This window comes from Sminthopsis crassicaudata, chromosome 1 (genome assembly GCF_048593235.1).
Source record: "Sminthopsis crassicaudata isolate SCR6 chromosome 1, ASM4859323v1, whole genome shotgun sequence".
Lineage (NCBI taxonomy): Eukaryota > Metazoa > Chordata > Mammalia > Dasyuromorphia > Dasyuridae > Sminthopsis > Sminthopsis crassicaudata.
Genome location: NC_133617.1, coordinates 389,037,606 through 389,061,763, shown reverse-complemented (window position 1 = coordinate 389,061,763; position 24,158 = coordinate 389,037,606). Strand labels below are relative to the sequence as shown.

Below are 24,158 nucleotides of genomic sequence, written 5' to 3'. Positions count from 1 at the left end.
TGATTGAAGCCAGTTCCAACGGTCTTGTGGCGAAAAGAGCCATCTGCACCAGAGAGAGGACTGTGGGAAGTGAGTGTGAATCACAACATTGCATTTGCACTTTTTTGTTGTTGTTTTCTTTCTCATTTTTTTTCTGTTTAATCTGATTTTTCTTGTGCAGCATGATACTTGTGGAAATATATACAGAGGAACTGCACATGTTTCATATATTGGATTACTCTCTGGAGATGGAAGGAGGAAGGAGGGGGAAGGAAGGGGAAAAAAATCAAACATATGGTTTTTCAGGGGTGAGTGTTGAAAATTATCTATGCATATATGTTGCGAGCTGTCGTCTCTAGAAGCTGCCGGATCGCTCTCTGGGAAGAGATCTGCTGTGTCTTCTACTCAAATCTCTCAGACAGATTCTTCTTCCTGTAACGAACCGTTGTCTCCAGGCAGTTGCTGTTAACTCTTGTCCAAAGAAGTGACTTCCCTTCCTGCAGAGAGCCCCGTCAAGCCTGATGCAATTCAGAGTCTTCTCCTCTTCCTGGATTGCTGTCCTCTTTATCCTCCCAGAGAATGGGCGTGGGATAATGCAAGGGCTTCTGGGAAGAACCACTTCAGCCAATGGGCTTGCTCCTTCTATCAAGTCAACCTGAGTTCTCACCTTGTAACTATCCAGACAACCTCAGTTCTCACTTAGTAATCCTAACACATATATTTTGAAAATAAAAAGCTTTAATAAAAATATGTATATATACACATATCTTATATATGGGTATAGATGTATGTGTGTGCATGTGTATGTATCTATGTATATGTGTGTATAAACATATAGATAGATATAGGCAGAGATAAAACCGTGGTCCTAAGCTATTGTCCATTGCAATTTCTAGCTATACTTCATTATGCAAGCAACACAAGTCTTTAAGCATATACACACACGCACACAAATATATTCCTTACTATGCATATTTCCTAGTTACACTTTTTTTTCTGTGTGTATTTCTTCCCCTAGGAGGATAGGAAAGGGAACAATTACAATTGAAAAAACTGAGGCAGGCAGAGGTTAAATGATTTGCCCAGGATCATACAGCCAGTGTCTGAGGCTGAATTCAAGTCTTCCTGATTACAAGTCCAGTTTTCTATCTACTGTGTCACTACCTTTGGAAGTGTATAAAATTATGTTTATGGGGAAATCTTTCTTGTTAATTATCTTGTTATGATAGTGAATGTGAATATCTTTTGCTTTGAACTATCATCTATCTTTTGGGTGGCTGGAAAAAGAAATACATTCCTAATCCACATTCATAACTTACTTTGAATCTGGAGTAATGTTCAGTAGGCATACATGCAAAGGGTAAAAGGTGGGTGCTATGTTAAAAAAAATTAAAAATTAAAAAAACACTCATTATTGAATTTTCCCCAATAGTCTCCTTTATTGATGAGAGAGGCTGTCTGTTCTGGGGAAGGAAATATTAAGCCAAGGTCCTACTCTGGATGCCTGGCTTCTGCCTCATAGGTCCTCTGCTGCTGCTTCTGTCTTCTCCTTCTCCAGGTGTTTCTTCTGGGGACCCTGAGGTAAGATAAAAAGAGAGTGAACAAGAAGAGGAAAAGGAGGAGGCAAAGGGGAGGGGAGGGAGGGAAGAAAGGAGAGACAGAGACAGAAAGACAAAGACAGAGAGAGAGATGGAAAGATGAAAAGAGAGGCAGAAAAAGACACAGATTCAGAGAAATGCAAACAGAAAAAGAGAGAGAGATTATTCCCAAGGTCACCTGGCTTTCTCACACATATCCTCATAGGAACACACATGTGATACAATCAAGCACATAGGAGGCTTATTACAATACCCTCATCATTTATTCAATTGAGTTCATTCACTTAATTCTTTGATTCATCTATTCATTGACTATCTGCTTCATCATTCATCACTCACCTATAACAGATTTAGAGGGCTCTTCAGAGTCTCCCCATTGAAGATCCCAGACTATAAGTTCCCCAGGGGAAGAACACAGGCCCAAACCTCTTTTCTGCCTACCCTCTCCCCCAAGACAGGCTCTTTCACTGTACAAGGGAGAGACATACAAACAAGAAGTTTATGGGAGAAGCCAGACTCCTTCCCTCACTATCTCCTACCCTCCCTCTATCTTACCTGCTTCAACTGATAACTAGTCTCTCTGGCCTTTGGTCACAAGTTAATAATGGGAGGATTCAGAAACTGAAAGGATCCAGTCTTTAGAAGATTTCAGGGGTGAGGGAAGGCTCTCAGGCCAATAGGAAGTTAGGGAACTATTATTAGAGGAATCAAGCCTAAGATATAGCTTACCATGAAGGCTCTCTTCTCCTGAGCTGTTTGGAATCTTCCATGTCCAAACTTTGAGGTGGTATCAATGAATTTTAGCTCAATGTTTTCCAGAGCCCGCCGGCTTCGGTGCACCAGGAGGGACTGGAGGAGATGGGGATAGGAGCCACATGAGTTCAATCTAGAGTCTAAAAGTCAGGGTCACACCCCCCAAAGCCGACCTCTGAACTGTAATCTATGATATGAAAAATTGTCCCAAGGCCCTTTCCCTGCTCCCTATCCTCCTCCCAAACCTGATCCTCTCCCTCTGCCTAAATGTCCTTTCCAATCAAGGATCATTTCCTCTAAGAAGTCTTCTCTGACCATTTTAGTCCTTACTTATCTCCCATTTGTGAGCCCCTAAAGTCCTGAGTCTGAACCTCTCAATTACCCTGTCCTGTCCTATTCAGTTACCACTGTCTTTGTGCCCACCTCAATCCCTCCCACTCTAATCCCCAACTATGAGGTTAGAGCTTGGGTCTGCTTCTCCTCTGACTCACTACTCCTCTCAAGACTTAAGACCTTCCTAAAGGCAAGATCTAGAGCTGCTATGTCTCTGCCTGTCAAGTGCAGGGACCAAAGGGTGGGTCTTGGTCTCCTTCCTTCTTGTAAGCATAGAAACCAAATTCAGAACCACAGAACTGGGTACATGAGGTTCTCATAAAGACCAATAAATCAGCTCATGCAGTCCCTCCTTGCCCCAAGATAACCATTCTCTTTCCTGACCTTTCGGAGAGTGATGACACGCTTCTTGGTCCCAGCAATGCAACCCTTCAGCATCACGAAGTCATTATTCACTTCACCATAGTGTGGGAAGCCCCCCTAGAATCAGTTGGGCATCAGGATCAGAGCCAGAAATAAGAATAGGCCAGTGTCCAGTTCCAGGAGAGGGGAGGCCTGTTTCTTACCCTCCCTCAACCCTCTAGAACACAGAAGTTACAGAGACTTGGGGAACAGGGCACAAAGGATGGGCCTGTGTTAAATAGACCTTTAAGACAATCCCAAAATACTTCTGCCTCGCATCTTTACCCTCCGGCTGAAGGGTCAAAGAGCCAAACCCAGACAGTGGTTAGTGATAGAGCCAAGACAGAGACAAAAACTCTCAGTCATTACACAAAGTGGTACATGGTGATCTCAAGATTTGAGGGGGAGCTCTCTACCCAGTCTGCCACTTACCAGGGGTGTGATGGATTTGTCTGTCACATCATAGCTGGTGGATGCATTGTTCTTAACCACTTTCCCATCTTTCACATGGATCCCATGGCCAATTCGATAGATCTAAACATGAGGGTAAGGTAGTTAAGTCTCCTCAGAAGTTAATCATTGGGTTTGCTCCACCACCTGCTCTTTAGAGACTGGGAATACTGAAGCCCCAGATAGGCACAATCATTGCTCAGAGATAGATTATCAGTTCACTTTGGGAGTATCCTGCAAAATATGGAATTCTAGTTCAGTTTTTCCTTGTTCTATCTAGCTTTCTCTTGAATTCATTCTTTCTGAGATTTGTTATTGGGTAAGTAGGTAATGCAAATCCACTTAGTATCAAATTGCAAATCCATTTTAGTACTCCCAAAAGAATAAATAAATAAATGAATAAGTAAATTTATTAATATATAAGTACATCAACATAATAATAAAAATGAATGAATGAATGTGTGTCAGCGAATAAATGAAGGAGTGTATTGAGGAGAGAGAAGGACCACTATAGGGGATGACTAGAAGCTATGAGCACCTTCTTATTGAGTTCTGTCCGGTGATGGTAACCTTTCTGGCCAGCTCGAGCAATGGAGTAGCCCACCCTCGCAGGATGCCAGGCCCCAATACAGGCCACCTTACGCAGTCCCTTGTGAGTTTTTCGTGGGAGTTTCTTGGCATGCCAACGACTGGTGACTCCTAGAAAGAATAAGAGAAGGAATGGGTCTTTTTTAGGAGCCCCTAATGGGCCTGTGTCACATATGAGATCAGAAGAAGCAGAAATATTACAACTTCTACCCACCCAAGAAGTCTTCCCTAAGCACTGCAGTTTACACTAATGTCCCATTTTAATCACACAATTCAACCCTCCCTGCTTTGTTCCATTTTTATTGTGTGAACTTTGTCTCCCATTTCAGTGCAAAGTGTGAGTCTCCTTCTTTTGTCTTCTCCCACCAACTGCATGTAGGGATCAAGATCTCCTTTCTCTACTTTAACAACTTCAGATTAGGAAAACAGAGAAGCTTGACTAGCACTCTTTATTATAAGACTGGCTACCTCTCAGAAGCCTTTCCTCTCTCTTTCACTAGGCATCAATCCCATTTCCCCTCAAACCAACTATCGAGACATCACCTTTCATGCCCCGGCCTTTTGTAACTGCAATCACATCGATCACCTCACTCTGGCTGAAGACCGTGTGCACAGACACCTGTTTCTCTAGCCGAGCTCGGGCCCATTCCACCTTCTCAGCTACGGTACCTCCATTCAGCTGGATCTCCATGATGTGAGCCTTCTTCTGCCGGAATGGCAGCAGTTTCATCTGTTCCAGATAGATCCCAGGTAGTGCCAACCTGATCACCTCCTCCAAGGGCACCTTATACACTGGGCATTATAAACAACCTCCCTTCCCCATAGGAGCAGCTAGATTTGCCCCTGGCATTCATATAGGGTGGCTACTAGCTTTAAAGAAGGATACTTCATTTCATAGAAAGATCCTGTTAAAAGGTAAAGAGACTTGGCTCTTCTGATCAATACACTGATCCAAGAAAGTTCCAAAAGACTCATGATGTCTCAAAAGAGACAAATGATAAACTCTGAGGGCTAATTGAAGTATAAGTTTCTTTCTTTCTTTTTTTCTTTCTTTCTTTTTTGAGCTGTGGCTAAAAAGGAAATGTTTTTCATGATTTCGCATGTATAATTGATATCAGATTGTTTGCCTTCTCAATGACTGGAGGAGTGGGAGGGAGGGAAAGAAACTGGAACTCAAAATTTAAAAAGAAAAAGATATTAAAAACAAATAAATAAATTTTTAAACAGTTATATGATGCAAATTATAAGTCACAATAAACTTCTGGACTCCTAGATTTCTCCAAGCAATTCTCTTTCTCCAGCCTCCCACCCCACTCATTATGGATGATCCTGTGTTGCCTCTGTTTTTCACTCTCCTTTCCTCAGCTTTATAAACATTGTTACTTGACCCCTAAATTCCACTTTGCTCTTTTCTTTCAAAAAATTGTTTTATTTGTTTTAGAAATGGGGATATTGAGGCAAAAAACTATGGAAAGGACAGGTCCTAGAGTCCCTGAATTTTAGCTATGGGGCAGAGCACGAGAACCCTAACCTGAAAACAAAGTTTATTCCTCATCTTAAACCATAGAACTGCACTACTTGGCAAACTCAAACTCCTCCCTTGAGTTGGGACTCACTCATGGGCTATTTTTAGCCTGACATTTGAAATAACTGCCTTGGAGCTAAGAAGGGCCCTATGGAGGCTCAACACCTGCCCAGAATGGGAGCCTTCCAGAGCTGCAGCCAGACTGACCTGGGTGTGGACAATAACACGGATGACCTTGCAATACTTCTTCATGGAGGCAAAGTCTTTCTGCAGCTTCTTCTTCCCATCTTCATCTCGCCATTTCTGGCAGGCCTTGGTGAATGCCTTCTTCTTGCTCTTGTACCTAAGGGTAGAGAGGGTCCCACTCACTCCCTGAATCCCATTCAGTGGGTCACTTTAATCCCCATGGTCAACTGGGTCATTCAGGACTATAACCACAATGCCGGATGGTCACTCCAAATTCCATAGTCACATTAGTCCCCATGGTTGGGCTTGTGGTCATTCTGAACTGTGGCCACCCAACCTAATGGTCCATTCCAGTCCCCACTCTGGACCACCTTCAGGACTCACTCTGATCTCACTGGTTACTCTGGCCAATATATATCGCCTCTCTTCCCCAGGGTTGCTCTATCACATGCGCACATTGGTCACATTAGTGGCCCTACTCACCAGTTCTTGTAGAAGCGGCGGCGACATTCATCACTAAGATGCTCTGCAAAGATGGTCTTGAAGCTCCGAAGGCCCCGAGGAGTGGCCACGTAGCCTACGATTCCTACCACAATCACAGGTGGGGTCTCCACAATGGTTACAGCCTCCACTTCCTCCCTTTTGGACACCTCTGGGGGAGAAGTACACAGTGAAAGTGAGGTGATCCAAGTGAGATCCTGTAATCACAGCTCTAGAAGGTCATTATTTGTAAAAAGTATAGCTCTTAGGGAAAAGGGGGATTCCTGACCCCTAAAAATACTCATCACCTGTAAAATGTGAACTATATTAGAAGATCTTTAAGCTATTCATATAAGACTATCATTCAGTGGAAAGATGAGTTAGACTTAAGCTATTCATATATCCACAAGACTATCATTCAATGGAAAAATAAGTTCTGTTTAACTGTACAAGAGAGAACTAAGACTAATGGGTAAAAATTACAGGGATAGAGGTTTTAGCTCAGCATAAAAAAGAAATCCCAAACAAGTAGAATGGGCTACTGCAATAAATAGTTACTTGTCAATCACTGAAAGTTTTCAGAGAAGCTAGATATCCATCAGAGAGGCTAAAGAAGTGATTTCTACGTGAAGTGAGAAGTTATATCAGATGAAGGAAATATGAGAATCATTCTACCTTTCAGATTTTGAGTCTGATATTAAATTGAACAAAGTTTGGGGGAAAACTAAAATCAAAAGACTTATGGTGTCTTCTAAATGGGATTGCAAAAGAATATAAGTATTAGGGGCAGCTAGGTGGTGCAGGGGATAGAGCACCAGCCCTGAATTCAGGAGGACCCGAGTTCAAATCTGGTCTCAGACACTTAACACTTCCTAGCTGTGTGACCCTGGGCAAGTCACTTAACCCCAGCCTCAGGGGGGGAAAAATGAATATAAGTATTTCTCAGAGCAATATGGAACTTTTTCAGAAATTAATCATGTACTAGGGCACAAAGATATTGTAAAACAACTAAAAAGCAGTAGTGCTAAATATATTATTTATAGATCATTATGCAATAAAAATAGTCATTAATTCAAATTCTGAGTCTGAAAGGCAAAGCTATAACTAGCCTACAGTTAACAGGGTTTTATTTGTCTGAGAATGCTAATCTCCAAATTGGGAGTCGGGGCACATTTCCCCCTGCATTGACTCCATCCTTGTGCCTTAATTCCAGGTCTTTTGCTGGTCACTGATACTGTAGGGTGCCTGCTCCTTGGCCCCCATCCCTGGTGTTTCATTGCCATAATATCCCTCTCCCTGAGCCTACCTTCTCCCCTGAAATGCCTAGAGGCAGGAAAACTGTTCTCTAGGAGACTGTAGTACAGTCTTCCTTCCAAATGTTACTATTTCTGCAATAAGACTGGCCTTGTTGTCCCCAGTCACCCAGCTGTTTCTGCCTCCAGACAGAACATAACTCCATGCTACAAAAGATTGATTATGTCCCAGTTAAGCAGTGATCCCTTCTCCCCTACCCAAATTCCTGTCATTTACTCACTGAGTCCAGGCCGATGGACTTCACGCAGGGTGTGGGTCATGCCAGCTTTGTAGCCCAGGAAGGCCGTGAGATGCACTGGTTTCTTGGGGTCATCCCGGGGCCAAGTCTTCACCTTCCCCCGGTGCCTACGGCTCCGCTTTTGGGGCAGGAAGCCCAGGTGGCCATGCCGAGGGGCTGAAAACTTCCGATGGGACTAAAAGGTCAATGATGTGAACGAAGAATCATTGTGGGGCCTCAGCAGAGACTCTTTCTGTCTGTCTCTTTGTCTCTCTTTGTGAACAGAAGGCACAACTGAGTGAGATACAGTTGGGTCCTTTGGCAAGGAAGGGGGAGAGGGTAGAATAGCCCAAGGATTCCTCAAGCAGAAGAGAAAGGGTGATGTTCAAGGTTAGGGGCTAGAATAGGTTCCTGATGTGTCTAGACTGTTATTATTTGTCCCCAGAGCTTTACAATTCCTCATATTCTTCTCCAATCATATTTCATACAACAAGGAGACAGTTTAAAATGAAATAAAGTCTTTAAAAACAGAATCTGTCACCCCCACCACACATAGACACAATTGGACCCAAAGGCAGAAACATGTATGGAGATATAAAGATAGCCATACCTGCTCACAGACACAGACCCCTACACACACAGAGGAAGGAAGCTATAGTAGAAAGAGACTAAACTTAGTCAGAAGTTAAACTTGGACAAGCACATCTTTCTAGCATTCTGTTTTCTCATTTGCCAAATGAAAGGATTGGACTAGATTGTTCTTTCAGCTCTACCACATACAGTCCTGTTACAAATGTGTCCTCTGACCAGTCAGCCAATCAATGAGCATTTATTAAGCACTTACTCTGGGTCAGCTGCTGAGCTAAGTGACGATGAAGAAATGAGATCTACCACTCAGAGAGACGGTCACAAATTCACCTACCAACATGCTCACATTTTTATATATAGACTCAGAGACATAGATACAAAAAACCCCTATATATAGATACATGGAGATGTTCATATGCACATATATGTGTGGATATACATATATGTATGTATACACACACACACACACATACACACATAAAATTAAACAATACCTAGGAGAAGGTTTTCACTCTGAGTATAACCATAACTAACAGTGGGGTGACTGAAGCTTTTCCCCAGGACAGTGAAATAGGGAGGGGAAATAGAGACTTCCCTCTCTGAATAACTTTCTTCCAGCCAGAACTGCATTTTCAATCAGATTCCCACTAGTCCATCACCACACAAGGCAGCTTTTCCTCTTGCCAGGCTCCCAGATGCAATCTTTCAAAGCTCCCATCCTTCTTAGAGGAAGCCCAGTCAGACTTTTTGATAGATTGATCACCCCCATTCACAGCATGATTTACAAATGGAGTGGATTATCTTTCTGGACCACCACCACCACCACCACCTTTCCAACCTAATGGCAACATTTCTATTTTCTTTCATTTTTTTTACATTCAATTTTTCTTTTTTCCTCCTTCATTTACATAAAGACAAAAATTTTAACATTTGTTTTTTAAATTTTAAGTTCTCTCCCTTCCTCTCTTTCCCCTCCTCTATAAAAAGGCAAGCGATTTGATATAAATAATACACATGCAGCTATGGCAACAAATCTAGTTATAGCTCTGACATCAGCAACAACTCTAGTTATAAGTCTGGCATGGAGACCTTGGATAGATGTTCTCACCTATATCCATGTGTGACTGCTGGACAATAAACTCCATGAAAACAGGAATAATTTTGTTTCATCTTTATCTCATGCAGTACCTTGCACAAACGTAACTCTCTCAAGATCTATAGTCTTCCCTGTTGTTACCCTTCCACCACCCCAGTCTGAGCCATCCTCTGACAATAAATAGCCTTTCAATGAACTAGATAATTAGCTTTTTTTTTTTTTTTTTTTTTTTTGGCCAGGTTCATCCATTAAAGTCTTTCCAGCTTTATGTGTCCTCTGAGTTTATGCCCCCCCCTCTGGTATAAAAGTCTGTGAGAATCCAGGATAGTTTACATGCCATTTCAAGGCTTCTGAGAAGGACATTTTTAGTGTTGCAGAGAATAGGTACTTAATAAAGATTTGTTGAGTTAAATAAACATCCTCAAACATGCCCACCTGTGCCCCAAAAGACTAGGGTTTTTTATTTACTCTCTCAATCCCACTCAAAGCAATCCTGTCCTCCCAATCAGTAAAAAAAACACCCACAGAGAACCTCAAAATCCTAACCTCTTGGATCCCAGGCTTTGCCTACCATAATCAGGGAAAGGATCCCTTGAGACAGCCCAGGAGCACAAGATCCTATAGTACCTCTAGAGGGAACCTGCCTTATCACTGCCCCCCCAACATAAACTGCCCCCCCAAGCCTAAACTCAACTGACCATGGACGCCTTGCAAGTTCTTGCTGGGCAGAAGGGCACCTCCTGGACTGGCTGCTGATGGCTTCAAATGCCCCAGATCAGACACAGGCACAAATTTAGCTCCTGGCTCTATTCTCGATGAATTCATTTCACCCATGATGGACAGAAGGGCAGGTCAGAGGCAGAGCACCCCCTTCAGGGACATTCCCTGGGTTGGGGAGGGGCAGAGGGAGAGGAGGCAGCAAGCCAGAGCACCAGTCTTGAAGGCATAGCCCAAGGCTGGAGAGGCTGTGGAGTGAGGCTTTGGGGTGGGAGTTGAGGGGTACAGTGGAAGATCTAAGGATTCTTCTTCTTCCTCTAGCCCCTGCTTTCTGGCTCAACCACCTGCACCGCAGGCCCTGCCAGGCAGCTTTCTTCCAGAGGAGTGCCACTTGACCAACCTTGGCAGCACTGCCCTGAGGCTATTAAAAGCTTTATTGCCAAGAGGGGTTTTAGAGATCATCTAGTTCAAATCCCTTGTTTTTCATCTGAGGAAACAAAGCCCTGAGAAGTTAAAAGTGACTTGGTCATGTTGGTGAAAAGCAGAGCCATGTCTTCCAGCTCCAAATTCAGTTCTTTTTTTTTTTTTTTCTCCAACCAAAAAAGAATTGACTTAAACAAGTGCTGCATTGAGCCACAAAGACACTGCCAACACTTCTGGTGCAACTCTCATCCCCTCACACCTGGATTATTGAATTAAACTGTTTATGGGTCCACCTGCCTCTGATCTCTACCCTCTCTTGTCTATTTCCTTTTTATTCTGCATAACGGGGCTTCTTCAATTTTTTCCACTCATGACCTTTTTTAATTTCTGAAATTTGTCCTTGGTTGAATTAAGTTGTCTTGCTCTCAATGGAAGAGCTCCTTCATTCTGTATTATCTGATATATATATTCTCTTATGTATACTTTCTCTGGTTTCTGTTTTACTATGATTTGGATAAATGGACTTCCTTGTTATTATTTCTATGTGTATTCACTGTAGAACTGATATCAAGTAGGAGAAGGGTCAAACTTTGGAAATTTAACTTGGGGTCACTTAAGTAATTTGACCAGAATCACAAAGATCTGAGGTCAAATTTGAACTTTTGAGACTTCCTGATTCCAGGCCCAGCACTCTATCCACTGTGCGGTCTTCAGCTGTGAGTTGATTTCAGACTGGGAGATGTGTTTGAATTTTTAAAATGGAATGATCTGGAAGGGGTGGGAGGAGGGAAAAGAGAGAGGATTAAAAGGGTGGAAAGAGCTTTTTATTTTATTATTTTTTTCTCTTTAAAAAAAAAAACAAACAACTTTTTTTTATTATGAGGTGTTTTTTTGTTTTGTTTTGTTTTGGTTATAAATGCACATTAATTTTTTAAATATACATTTCTTTGTGAATCATGTTGGGAGAGAAAAATCAGAACAAAAAGGAAAAATCCACACAAAAGCAAAAAAAAAAACCAGAAAATAAAAGTGAACATAGTATGTGTTGATTTACATTCATCCTTCACAGTTTTCTTTCTGGATGCGTTTTCTATCCAAGGTCTATTGGGATTGCCTTGGATCACTGAACCACTGAGAAGAACCATGTCTTTCCTAGTTGATCATCACTCAATTTTGCTATTACTGGGTACACTGTATTCCTGATTCTACTTGGGAAAGAGCTTTTTATCAGCTAGTAGAAATAGTTCAAGGTGGGGACAGGGAGTGTGTGTCTTAGGGAGGGTGTGTTCTGGGCCAGAACTGACTGAGGGTGGTTCACTGATTTGGGTTTAGAATTAAAACAAAATGAGACAATTGTAAATCATTTAACTAACAAGATACATTTATTTAACAAAAACAGAAAAAAGACTATTCTGCAAAGATATAACTTGGATTCTTCGGGACTCCCATTCCCTCCCCTCAGTCTTTTCTACAATGGAGTATGTTTTTGTTTGCCCAGCCTGCAAGCCTCAGGGACCCAGATTTCCACATGCTGGGATTTTACATGTAGATGATCAGGAAGCTACTGCAAGATTCCAAGCCTGTCTCCAGTAGAAGGAAGTCCCTCCGCCTTTTGAGCAGAAAACTAGCCTAGCCTGCATGTGGGGGCTAAGGAGTATCAGAAGAGTAACATAAAGATAATGCCAAAAATTATCCTGCTCACACTCTGAGAATGTTTTTCTTCCTCTTTGCCAAAAGGGACATTTATTTAAGAGAAAAGATAACAGAAAAAATAAAGAGGTAAAATAGGCGCCAGGAGTGGTAAATATGGAATAGAGTTGGGAGAGCACAAAGCAAGGAAAGGGGTTTGGAGGATCCCATTAAAGGAAGACCCATGAGGCCTGAGGATGCCATTGTCTGGCAGGCTGACCAGAGTTAGCTATAGGAGAAAGACGCCACTGAAGGGAAGACATTATGAGGGAGAGAGAAAATCTCTCCCTTACAGTGGTTAGCCTAGCATGGGAGCATTTAAAAGAGAGGTGGTGCACTTTATTGGAAACATTCTGGAGTATATTGAAGCTGCAAGTGAACTTAAGGTAGGAGCTTGCTGACTGAGAAGACACCCCCTGATTCACACATATCCAGGCCTGGCAGTGACACGAACTGATTCTGAAGGACAGGCAGAAGAGAAAACGGAGACAGACACGTGGCAGGGCACTGGGCTGGGGACGCTGGCTGTGGGCATTTGTTGGGTGCATTTGGAAGAGAAGGATTACTAGTACCAGACTCCTGTCACTTGAAGACAGGAAATGTAGCAGTAGAAGCTATAAGACTTGACAATTGATTGGATACCGAGGGAGACAAAAAGAGAAGAGCCAAGAATGACTGTAGCCAAAGCAATCCCAAAAGATTTTGGACTTAAAACGCCCTCTGCATCCAGAACAAGAACTAAGGAGACAAATGTAAATCAGCACATGCTAGGTTCACATCTTTTTCTTTTTTTTATCCCATGGCTTATTCCCTTTGGCTCTGACTTTTCTCTCTCAACATGATTCACAAAGCAATGTGTATTAAAAAATAAATAAACAAACAAGCAAATAAATAAATAACAAGAATCATTCCAAACCTACAGAATTAGGTGACTTGAAGAATACCGAGGGGAGAAATGAGTTTGTAATGGAGTCACAGGGCAGGGAGAAGTGCTTCCAGGATGACCTTTGAACTCAAACCCTATATCCTCTAGGTATCTCTAACTCATCAAAAACACACACACACACACACACACACACACACACACACACACACACAAAAAAAAAAAAAACCCAACAAGCAAAAACTTATGCTTCCCCAAGCCTTCTCCTCTTTTGAACTTTACTGCTATTGTTCTGGGCATGACCATCATTCAGGCCACCCAGGCTCACAACCTTGGGGGCTTCCTCAGCTATCACTCTCCTTTTCCCAGACAGTATTTGTTAGTTCTGGTCCTTGTGTTACCTTTTGCACATCCCTCCTCTCCACGACATAACTACCTTCTCCCATCTCAGCTACGTTATTGTAACAGCCTTCTCTGCCTCATGCTTCTCCCATTTCCATCTATTCTCCCCCCCCACATGCCAGAGTGGACACTCCTCCTCCTGTCTCTGGGCTCTTGCACTGACTGGCCTCCTACCGAATGCTTTCCCTGAAACCTTTCATTTTCAGATCTCCAACTCCCCCCCACCTTTTTTTTTTTTTAAACATAGCATGTGTTGATTGACATTCAACATTCATGGTTAATTTTCTAGATATAACTGGCATTTTCTATCCAAAATTTATTAGAATTGCCTTGGATCACTGAACTACTGAGAAGAACTAAGTCTTCCACGTGATCATCACCCATTCTTGCTGTTACCGTGTACTATGTATTCCTGGTTCTGCTTGTTCTGGCCAGCTTACATCTTTCTAGACCTTTGTAAAATCAGCTCGTTCTTCATTTTTTATAGAACAATCTATAGAGACAGAACAATAAAATAATATTCCACTACCCCGGGCACCGGCTCATTTTCCAGTTCTTTGTCACAGACATTTCTGCGCATCTTTATGGTTTCCCTGGGATACAGACCCAGTAGCGGCTCCAACTTCCTCTAAGACACAGCAGCATCCCCTCTAAAGGGCCTTCCTCATGCTCCCTCCCTCCTGACTTTTAGTGCTGTCTCCTTTAGGTTATTTAACACGTGTTCCACTTTTATACTGTATGTTCTGATTTATATCCGTTGTATCTCCCATTAGAGTGTAATCTCCTTGTTTAAGGAGGTTAAACGCAGGGAGCGTTTTACCAATTTAATCAATGCTTGCTGACTTTGCAATAAATTGCACATACTTGCTGATGGGCAATGGTAGAGAGGGTCACTTATAGGAGGATAAAACCAATAGGCCTAATTCGGGGGGGAAAAAAACAAAAAGCAAAAAACGACAACAATAAAATAAAAGCAGAAATTCAACTCAAATAACAATGCTTAATTCTCTCTGATCCAGACTTTTTCACCGTCTGATTAAGCCCCGCCCATAAATCATTGTGGACTACGATTCCCACAGTGCTCCGCGCGTAGGGCCGGCGCCCGGACGGATGGCCTCCAATGCGCAAGCGGACTCGCGGCCCCGCCCCCGCCCGGTCCCCTCTGACCGTCCTTTGCCGCAGCTAGGCCGCGCGCGAAGCCAGCGGAGGGGAGAGCTCGGGAAGGGGGAACGCGACTTGTGGGGGCGCCCCGCGAGCGAGCTGAGAGCAGAGGCCTAGAGGAACCCGTACCGCCCCGCGGCCGCGATGCCCAAGGACTGGGACAAGGATGCGTACCCGGAGCCGCCGCGCCGCACACCGGCGCCCGACCCGATCACTTCGCTGCCCAACCCGGTCACTATCCTGACGGACGTTTTCAACTTCCTCATAGACCAGCCCGTCACCCGCTTCCGAGGTAGGGCGCCCCCAATAGGCTTTCCCTCCCCCACTTCCACTCCCGGGGCGAGGAGGGAGGCGGAGCGAGCCCTCCTCAGGCACCCACGCGAGTGCGCGCCGTGGGGTGGGGGGCGAGAGGTGAGGGGTCACAAGGTGAACCGAAGGGCAAAATGACGCCGGTGATGTGGGAGCACGGGGGCGGTAGGGTCCCAGGCCGGCGTCAGAAGGGCCGTCTAGAAAGAGAAACTGAGGCCAGCAGGGAGCTGTGGGCTTAGCCATTGCCGTGCCAGAGGTGGATCCCCTCCCCGGGCGGCGTTCTTTCCATTGGAATAACAGTAATAATAATCATCAGCATTTATGTACCCCATTACCTCATTTTTTCTCCTCGAAGTACATCATTTTACAGAAAGGGAAACTGAGGCAGGTCAGGGAAAGTGGATGGCCCGAAGTCACAAAATGACTCCGTGTCTGCATCCGAATTTGAACTCCTTACTCAGGCACCGACACTATCCTTTGATAGACCCATGGAGCATATAGTCCTGGAGCAGACATGTTGGGGACCACCGAGGGCTGAAATTGGTGACATAGTGCCCAGATTTGGGAAGTGTGGACTGTTCCTCTTGAGAATTCGATGTCCTTACTCTTGCCTGTTCTGTCTCCCACGCAGACTCCCAGGGATATAGCTTCCTATGGGCCTCGAAGGTATTTGCTGGCAAGGAAACTCACATTTGTTTGGGTTTGAATCCATTTATAAATATTCAAGAAGTGCCTTCTAGTGTGAAACAGAGGTACAAGAGACATAATGTCCACTCTACTCTTAAGAAATTTAACAGTTTTAAGTGTCAAGTGGACTCAACAAGCATTAAGTGACCATTATTTTCCAGGAAGGGTATATCTTCCAGGAGGTAAAAAGAAAGGCCAAAAAAAAAAAAAAACCAAACCCCCAAACCAAAGCAAAGACAATCTTGTTTTTCAAGAAAATCTTAGTGGGAGTGGGGGGCAAGTATCTATTAAAGGCAAACTATGTCCAGGGAAAATTGGAAATAACTAACAGAAGAAAGGCTCTAATTTTTTTTTCTCAATAGTATTCTATTTTTCCAAGTACATGTAAAGATAGTTTTCAACATTCATTTTTGTAAGACTGTGTTCCAATTTTTCTTCCCTCTCTTGTCTCCTCCTCTCCCCAGGACAGTAAGCAATCTGATAGAGGTTACAGATCCTTTTAAGTATATTTCTGTTGTCATGTTGTGTAAGAAAAATCGGACCAAAAGGGGGATGGGGAGGGAACCACATGAAAAAAAAAAAAACAGAAAAAGGTGAAAATACTCCGCTTCAATCCACATTCAGGCTCCATAGTTCTCTCTCTGGATGTGATTTGTCATTTTCGATCCCAAGTCTATTGAAGTCACCACATTGTTGAGAAGAGCCAAGTCCATCAGTTGATTATCACACAGAATCGCTGTTAATGTGTACAATGTTCTCTTGGTTCTGCTCACTTCACTTAGCATCAGTTCATATTAGTCTTTCCAGGCCTTTTCTGAAATCAGCCCACTCATCATTTCTTATAGAACAATAATGTTCCATAACATACATAACTTATTTAGCCATTCCCCAATTTATGGGCATCTATTCAACTAATAGTTCTTTGCCATTTAAAAAAAAAAAAAGGCTGCTACAAACATTTTTTACACATTTGGGTCCTTTTCCTTTTATGATTTCTTTGGGATATAGACCCCGTGAGACTGCAGAATCAAAGAGTATACACAGTTTTATGGTCTTTTGGGTATAGTTCTAAATTGTTTTCCAGAATGATTGGCTCATTTCACAACTCCACCAACAATGCATCAGTGTCCCAGTTTTCCCACATCCCCTCCAACATTCATCTTTTCCTGTCATCTTAGCCAATCTGACAGGTGTGTAGTGGTATCTCAGAGTTTGCATTTCTGTAATCAATAGTGATTTAATTTCTTCATCTGAAGATTGTTCATGTCCTTTGACCATTTATCAATTAGAGAATGACTTGTATTTTTATAAATTTGAGTCAGTACTCTACTTATTTTAGAAATGAGGCCTTTATCAGAAACACTGGCTGTAAAAACTTTTCCCAGCTTTCTGGGAAGGCACTAATGTTAAAGGGGATCAGAAAGGACTCCTTATAGAAAGTGAGAATTTAGCTGGAACTGGAAGGAGGGCAAGAAAAGCTGATATGAGGAGGGAAAGAAATCCAGAGTTGGAATGGCAGTGGGGAACAGAATAACATGATAATTAGGATAAAAGAGATGATGGTAGAATCAAAAGTTTGTACTTGATTTCATAGATTATGTAGAGTCATTGAAATAGGTTTTTTGATACAGAAATGTCATGATGAAAGCGATGAATTAAGATGATTTGGAGAGATAATAGATTAGTGGTGAAAAGAATATACATTGACGTCTAGGATTCAGGGCTTTCAACCCCTTTTCATCAAAGACATTTTTATATGGTGCTAAGTATTTGGATATATAAAATATGTATACAAATAAAACATTTAATGATAAATCATAATTTTGTATTTAAGAAACCCCACAATTATGAGACCCCACAAAGGATCACAATACACAATTTAAGAAACTGGGGCTAAGTCAGAAGACATGTACACTATGACATTAATATGTCATCTTCTGCTTGGTCTTCTCAGTGTGTCTTTGGGTAGCTGAGACTAAGCTTAGCCACTGAAATGATCTTTATTTGGTCATGGAGCTTGTGAAGGCTATACCAAAACCTTGAACTAAATTGAATAGTGAGGTCAGGAATGATGGTATATCCCTATAATGCCTGCTGCTTTTAGGGAGGCTTGAGTTTGGTAGGGGTCGAGGCTTCAGTAAGGCTAAAACTGAACTATCTGAACTAAGTCCTTCACTACCATGGTGAACTTAAAGGAAAAAACCAGTAGATTTTTCTAAGGAAAGATAGTAGGCCTGAGTCAGAAAAATGATGTAGGTTATCTTCTGTACCTATATGCTTTGAGATTGGGGGTGGACATTGCATTTCCAGCTCTACCGAGGTTAAGAAGACTAGTCTCAAAAAATAAATACATTTATAGAAATTATATGCAAAACAATACAAGAAGTTATTTGTTCAACCCATTAAGAAACTGTTCTTTGGAAATGAATTTTCCATGAAGTGGCTCCTTTGAATTTAAGAAGTTTTTTTTTTTTTTAACCTCTTAAAATACTGGATGGAAATTATTCTTTATTAAGCAATATAGATAGCACTATGCTTTGAAGGGCTGCACTCGAGTCAGAAAGAGCTGGATTTACACCAAAGCCTCACAATTTCACCTTTTAGGTCAGTTACTGTCTGTATCCGGGATTTTATCTGTGTATGGATTTCTTCTCCCTCCATTCCCAACTTGATCTAATCCATTTTGATTGGGAACTGTAGTCTTAGTTGGTGAAGCCACTGATAGGTTCCAAGTGTAAATACAGAATTCAGTCATACCTCAAGTGCAATTGAATCTTAAGGAAACTACTGTACTTGAGAGTGCAAATCTGTTAAAGTGAAATGCCTGCTTCCTTTTGTTTTCAGGTGTCACATCTTGCTTTTCTCAGCATCTGCCACTACAATCCTTCATCTCCCTTTTTTCCTGTAATTTCTGATCCATTGTACTCTGGGAGATTTGTGAACAAGATTGTTAGAAAGGCCATATGGAACTTTACTATGAGGAAAGTGCCCAACTTCTATACATGAAGTTAATAATGATAATCATTTTTGATGTTCAGGCCTTTTGTATCATCCTTGTTTTGAGTGAGAAGTTACTTAATAATACAATCAAAAGCAAATACAAAGGAGTTCTGAAATATTTGTGTATTACATTTATCCATTCATTAAGGTAATTGAGATTTGTTTGTACTTCCTATGGTTTGGAGAGTAAAAGAAGCTATGTGAGGTTTTTGTTTTTGGCTGAGGTAATTGGGGTCAAGTGATTTGCCCAGGGTCACACAGTTAGGGAGTGTCTGAGGTGAGATTTGAATTCAGGTCCTCCTGACTTCAGGCCTGTTGCTCTTTGCACTGCACCATCTAGCAGCCCAATGTGAGATTTTTTGATTGTGATATTCATATCCATTAAAGTTAGAACCAAATCCACTCAGCATCTGTGCCGGGCATAGGGAAATGGGATGAGAGAAGGAATAAAGTAAAATATAAAGCATTAATTATTATTAATATGGATAGGAACTGCTCTGACAATTGCTCTTGGGAGTATTAGAGGAGGAAAATACTGTAAAGCTGAATGAACTCAAAGAGGATAAAGAAGTGTTTCCCAGGTACCTTTAGAAATTCAAAAATATAGGAGATAAATATAAAATTAGCTATTTTAGGGAGTTAATTTATTTAACTCTTAGGGTTAACTAGTTAGGGTTCCTAGACTCCAGTGCTACATGAGAACTTTTCTGAAAATGCTGATGAAAAATTTTAATCATTTTTTTTCTCTTGGCAGAATTCATAGAGAAGCAACATGCAAAAAATAAGACATACTACTATCATCGGCAATACCCCCGTGTACCAGATATAACTGAATGCCAGGAAGGGGATATTCTGTGCATGTTTGAAGCAGAAATGCAGTGGAAAAGAGACTAGTATGTATACCACTTTCTATGGCACCCTACAGTTCTAGTAGTAGGAAAGGGAGACTAAATAGAATCTCACTAAAACAATAGACTTTTTGTTCAATAAGTTTTCATTGTCAGATATCATCCTGGACTAGATATGGATTGTGGAATGGAGGTGGGAGAGAACGAATATAGACCTTTGGCTGTGTAACCCAATAATCTTAATTTCCCATTCTCACTTTGTCTTTCAGCAAAGTTGACCAAGAAATTGTTAATATTGTCCAGGAAAGAATGAAGGCCTGTCAGCAGAGAGAAGGAGAAAGCTATCAACAAAATTGTGCAAAGGAGTTCAATCAGTTCAAAGAAGTTGTAAGAGCTTATCAGGATCGATGTAAGTGGAAGGTCCACTTTGCACCCTTTGCCTTAGATGTCTATGGGTGGAAAGCTTTTAAGTCCTTACACTGGACTTGGGAATCACAGGGCTGAAGGCACTTCAAAACTTTCAAACTGACAAGCTTTTTTGCCTTCACAGATTATGAACTTGGAGCCAATTCAACTGCTCGAAAATGTCTTGCAAAGCAGAAGCATCGGATGCTTGCTGAGAGAAAAGCTGCCAAAAAGGCTGCTGCAGCCTGACTCAACAAACTGACAGGATCCAGGCCTTTTTTTTTTCTGTGACCTTTATTCATCCCAATAAACGTCTTTGCAGTTCTATCTGTGCAATATGTATTGTCATGTCTCTGCTTAAACCCCCACTATTAGCAAAGTAGGCTGGGGGGGTGAGAGCCTTGTCAACCATAACTTCAACCCTATGTATCCTTTCCCTCCCCAACCAATAAGGAAGCACTACAAATATCTTAACAGGCATAGTTCAATTTATTCCTTGTTTATAAAAAAACATTATGTAGTTGCCACAGCAGCTGCCTGGGTCCTCTGGACAGACACGCGAGTATGAGTCTTAACAAGATGGTCAGTAAATTCCTGCAATTATAAAGCAAGCCTTAGTTACTATATTTAATAACCAATGGATACAATTTGTAAAAAAAAAAAAATTCTAAAAATCAGTTGTCAAATCCCATAAGGAACAGAGAGACCACAGCAGGTCAAGCTGTTATCAAAGGGAACTCTTGTTTTCTCTCCTGTATACAACAGTCACACCATACTTGGTCAAGTGCAACTGAGCAGAGCTAAGGAGATTGGGAGTTATTTCCCCAACTTCTATATCCCTTCCCCCGAAAGTTATCATGTCATACCTGATAGGGAGACTTGGTGAACACAGTCTCCTTCCACAAGTCTGGGGTTAGATAGCTGTATGTTTTGGAAATGGCATCAAAGGTAGCTTTAGCTGTTGAAGGAAGAAGTTATATGTGATATATATCTTTAAGCCAATTCATTCTTCCCAGTACCCCAGAGCTATATTTTAAAAAGTTATCAAATCTCTTGTTTCATTCTGGCTTACCTATCTTTTAACCAATCATAATAGCATCATATGTTTGTCTATAAACAATGGCATTTTTTCCCCAGTTTCCAAATCCCAATTCCTATTCATGGACAGGCACTGCTGTCCCATGTTTTTATATTTTCTAGGTTGGTTACAGTGCTCATTTAAAATGGTATCTATATCTACAAAGCTTAATAACCCCAGGGCAGCTAGGTGGCACAATGGATAGAGCACCAGCCCTGAAGTCAGGAGTTCAAATCCAGCCCTTTAAACACTGGTTGTATGACCCCTAGACAAGTCACTTAACCCCAATTGCCTCAGGGGAAAAAAACCTTAAATAATCCTAATCATACCTCTCAAATTGTGAATATGCCTCCTTTCAACAGAATGAAAGTCTTAACTTCACTGCAATTCCTCTCTTGGGTTCTAAAAATCCATGTTTGTCAGTATAACTAAATACAGCTTTAAAGATTAGAAGAAAAGTGCGCGAATTTCACTGCCAATCCTGTAAAAGCTATACTGCCAGCACAAATATGTTAAAGTTCACTCACCAAAGTTGCCTAGAGTGGCAGTGCAGCCTCTTGCAGAAGTGTAGCAGTCATCAATTCCAGCCATCATTAGGAGTTTCTTAGGCACAGGAGCTGAGACAATGCCAGTACCTCTAGGGGCAGGAATGAGGCGCACCAGAACTGATCCACAACGCCCAGTGACCTGAAGACCATGCAAAAAGTGTCAGTGATGACTCACCTCTCCCCATTACACAAAGAGTATGTACCTCTGTTACACTCTTCTCTTACCTTGCAGGGCACTGTGTGAGGCTTGCCAATCTTGTTCCCCCAGTAGCCACGTCTTACAGGAACAATGGACAACTTGGCAAGAATGATGGCACCACGAATAGCTGTGGCCACTTCCTTGGAGCACTTGACACCCAGGCCAACATGGCCATTATAGTCGCCAATGGCCACAAAAGCCTACAAAGAAGCTGCCTTTAGATAAGCACCTTTACTTTTTTGAATTAATTTTATAATTATAAAATTTTTTGACAGTACATATGCACGAGTAATTTTTTTATAACATTATCCCTTGTATTCATTTTCCCAAAATTTCCCCTCCCTCCCTCCACTCCCTCCCCCCCCCATGACAGGCAATCCCATACATTTTACATGTGTTACAATATAACCTAGATACAATATATGTGTGTAAATCCAATTTTCTTGTTGCACATTAAGTATTGGATTCTGAAGGTATAAGTAACCTGGGTAGATAGACAGTAGTTTGAAGTTTACATTCAATTCCCAGTGTTCCTTCTCTGGGTGTAGTTGTTTCTGTCCATCATTGATCAACTGGAAGTGAGTTGGTAGATGAGCATCTTTAAACTCCCATGTATAAACATTAGCTTAGTAACCGCTAAGGTAAAACACCAGCATAATATAAGGAACCTTTTAAAATATCTTTTTTAAGGTGTATCCCAGGATCATTTAAAGACAGGGTATAAACTTTATTGCAAAAATCAGTCAGTCAGCCAACTGTGAGGTCCATGAAACGAAGCCTATGTTGGATTGAATTAACCCAAGTAAGACAAATTACCTTGAACCTGGTCCGTTGTCCAGCTCTAGTTTGTTTCTGCACAGGCATGATCTTCAGAACCTCATCTTTCAATGAAGATCCCAAGAAGAAGTCTATGATCTCAGACTCCTGTAAAATATTACAGGATATTAGCTTAGCTTCCTAATTGAGACAGTAAATTTTTAAGGGAGAACAAGAAAATGTGGATTCTGAGCCACAATTTACAAAAATGCTCCCTTCAACAATGAGGTGATTTACACAAATTCCAATAGTTTTGTGATGAGAAAGCTGTCTTCATCCAGGAGGACCATAGAGACTGAATGTGGATCACAATATAATTATTTTCCCCTTTTATATTGTTTTGTCTTGTGCGGCATGATAAATGTAGAAACGTTTAGAATTGCACATGCTTGACCTATTATATTATTTGCTTTTTAGGACGGAGTGGGAGTTTGAAACAAAGATTTTGCAAGGATAATTGTTACATTATCTTTGCCTGTATTTTGAAAGCAAGAAACTATTTTTGAAAATTAAAAACATTTCCTTCTAATTTTAGTTTCAAATTACACAAAATGCTTTACACACACACTGGGGTTCTATGGGATCTCATTTTCAGGTCAAGAAACTGGACCTCAGAATCAATATATGCTATAGGAAGATATATTAAAGAAATATCAAGGTTTATTAAATAATTACTGAACCTGGGTCAAATCCATTTTTCCCCTGTTAAAACCAAGCCAGCCCACTCATATGCCCTATGCTTTTCTATTATAAGGGGTTTGTCTTGATACAAAAGTGGTGAGTGATTTCCTGGTACAGACTCTGGAAAAGCTGCTAGAACATAGCCACTCCCCAGTGCCCAGTACCTTGATAGGAAGGGAGAAAAGGTAGATCTCTTCCAAAGACTTGATCTTCATGTCCTTCACTAGCCGGCCCAGCTTAGTAACAGGAACCCACTAGACATACCAAGAAAAGCCCAGGTTACAGGTAGGCCGCGGAGCGAATGCCCCTTTTCCCAATCTTTCCACCCCTCCTCAAATTTCAAATGGACTCTCAGAATTTCAGCGGCAGAGTTTGAAGAAATAAAACATAAGACGCAAATGGGGGGGGGATGGGGAAGAGAAAGCAGGCAGTTCAGAAAATGCATCAAAGTACGGAAACTAACCTCCTTGTCTTCAGCCTTTCCTCCTCGGGCCCCGCGGCCACGGCCCCGACCTCGACCACGGCCCCGGCCCCGACCTCGGCCCCCACTGCCGAAGCCACCGCGGAAGCCACCCCGGCCTCCGACTCCGGGGCCCCCGGGGCCTCCCGCTCCTCCAGCAGCACCGGCGTCGTCCGCCATTTGCTGTGAGAACAGATCCTGGTTATCAAAACCGAAACGTACGCTGAGATTCCCTTCCTCCCAAACCCAGCTAGAGAGAGGCCGCCGTGTTCTCTCACAGGCGCGGCCACCTCCGACAGAAGCTGCGCCCAGACAAGGGAAGTGCGGCCCAACGGCTGCACCA

The 24,158-nt window shown here is 42.1% G+C and overlaps 3 protein-coding genes and 1 non-coding gene across 5 annotated transcripts; 1 reads left to right on the top strand and 3 right to left on the bottom strand.

Annotated features, from left to right (window-relative positions):
• Positions 1 to 1,393: 1,393 nt before the first annotated feature.
• On the bottom strand, positions 1,394 to 10,559 carry RPL3L (ribosomal protein L3 like). Of its 2 annotated transcripts, none has more exons than XM_074279569.1 (10): positions 10,208 to 10,559; positions 7,829 to 8,021; positions 6,298 to 6,466; positions 5,836 to 5,971; positions 4,647 to 4,833; positions 4,054 to 4,214; positions 3,498 to 3,599; positions 3,048 to 3,143; positions 2,307 to 2,426; positions 1,394 to 1,555 (listed from the first exon to the last, which is right to left on the bottom strand). In XM_074279569.1, the coding sequence occupies exons 1-10, from the start codon at positions 10,208 to 10,210 to the stop codon at positions 1,496 to 1,498; spliced, it is 1,227 nt and encodes a 408-aa protein (XP_074135670.1). In that variant the 5' UTR covers positions 10,211 to 10,559; the 3' UTR covers positions 1,394 to 1,495. The 2 variants fall into 2 exon arrangements, with proteins under 2 accessions (XP_074135670.1, XP_074135671.1); XM_074279570.1 differs by lacking the exon at positions 10,208 to 10,559 and adding an exon at positions 8,436 to 8,557.
• Positions 10,560 to 14,700: 4,141 nt separating this feature from the next.
• On the top strand, positions 14,701 to 20,369 carry NDUFB10 (NADH:ubiquinone oxidoreductase subunit B10). Its single transcript, XM_074279568.1, has 4 exons — positions 14,701 to 15,076; positions 19,535 to 19,673; positions 19,898 to 20,037; positions 20,179 to 20,369. The coding sequence occupies exons 1-4, from the start codon at positions 14,929 to 14,931 to the stop codon at positions 20,280 to 20,282; spliced, it is 531 nt and encodes a 176-aa protein (XP_074135669.1). The 5' UTR covers positions 14,701 to 14,928; the 3' UTR covers positions 20,283 to 20,369.
• Positions 20,370 to 20,503: 134 nt separating this feature from the next.
• On the bottom strand, positions 20,504 to 24,025 carry RPS2 (ribosomal protein S2). Its single transcript, XM_074279563.1, has 7 exons — positions 23,819 to 24,025; positions 23,520 to 23,609; positions 22,675 to 22,782; positions 21,885 to 22,058; positions 21,639 to 21,798; positions 20,900 to 20,991; positions 20,504 to 20,627 (listed from the first exon to the last, which is right to left on the bottom strand). The coding sequence occupies exons 1-7, from the start codon at positions 23,993 to 23,995 to the stop codon at positions 20,547 to 20,549; spliced, it is 882 nt and encodes a 293-aa protein (XP_074135664.1). The 5' UTR covers positions 23,996 to 24,025; the 3' UTR covers positions 20,504 to 20,546.
• On the bottom strand, positions 20,710 to 20,843 carry LOC141552355 (small nucleolar RNA SNORA64/SNORA10 family). The gene has a single exon (XR_012485151.1). It is a non-coding gene; the product is annotated as a small nucleolar RNA SNORA64/SNORA10 family (small nucleolar RNA).
• Positions 24,026 to 24,158: the final 133 nt, after the last annotated feature.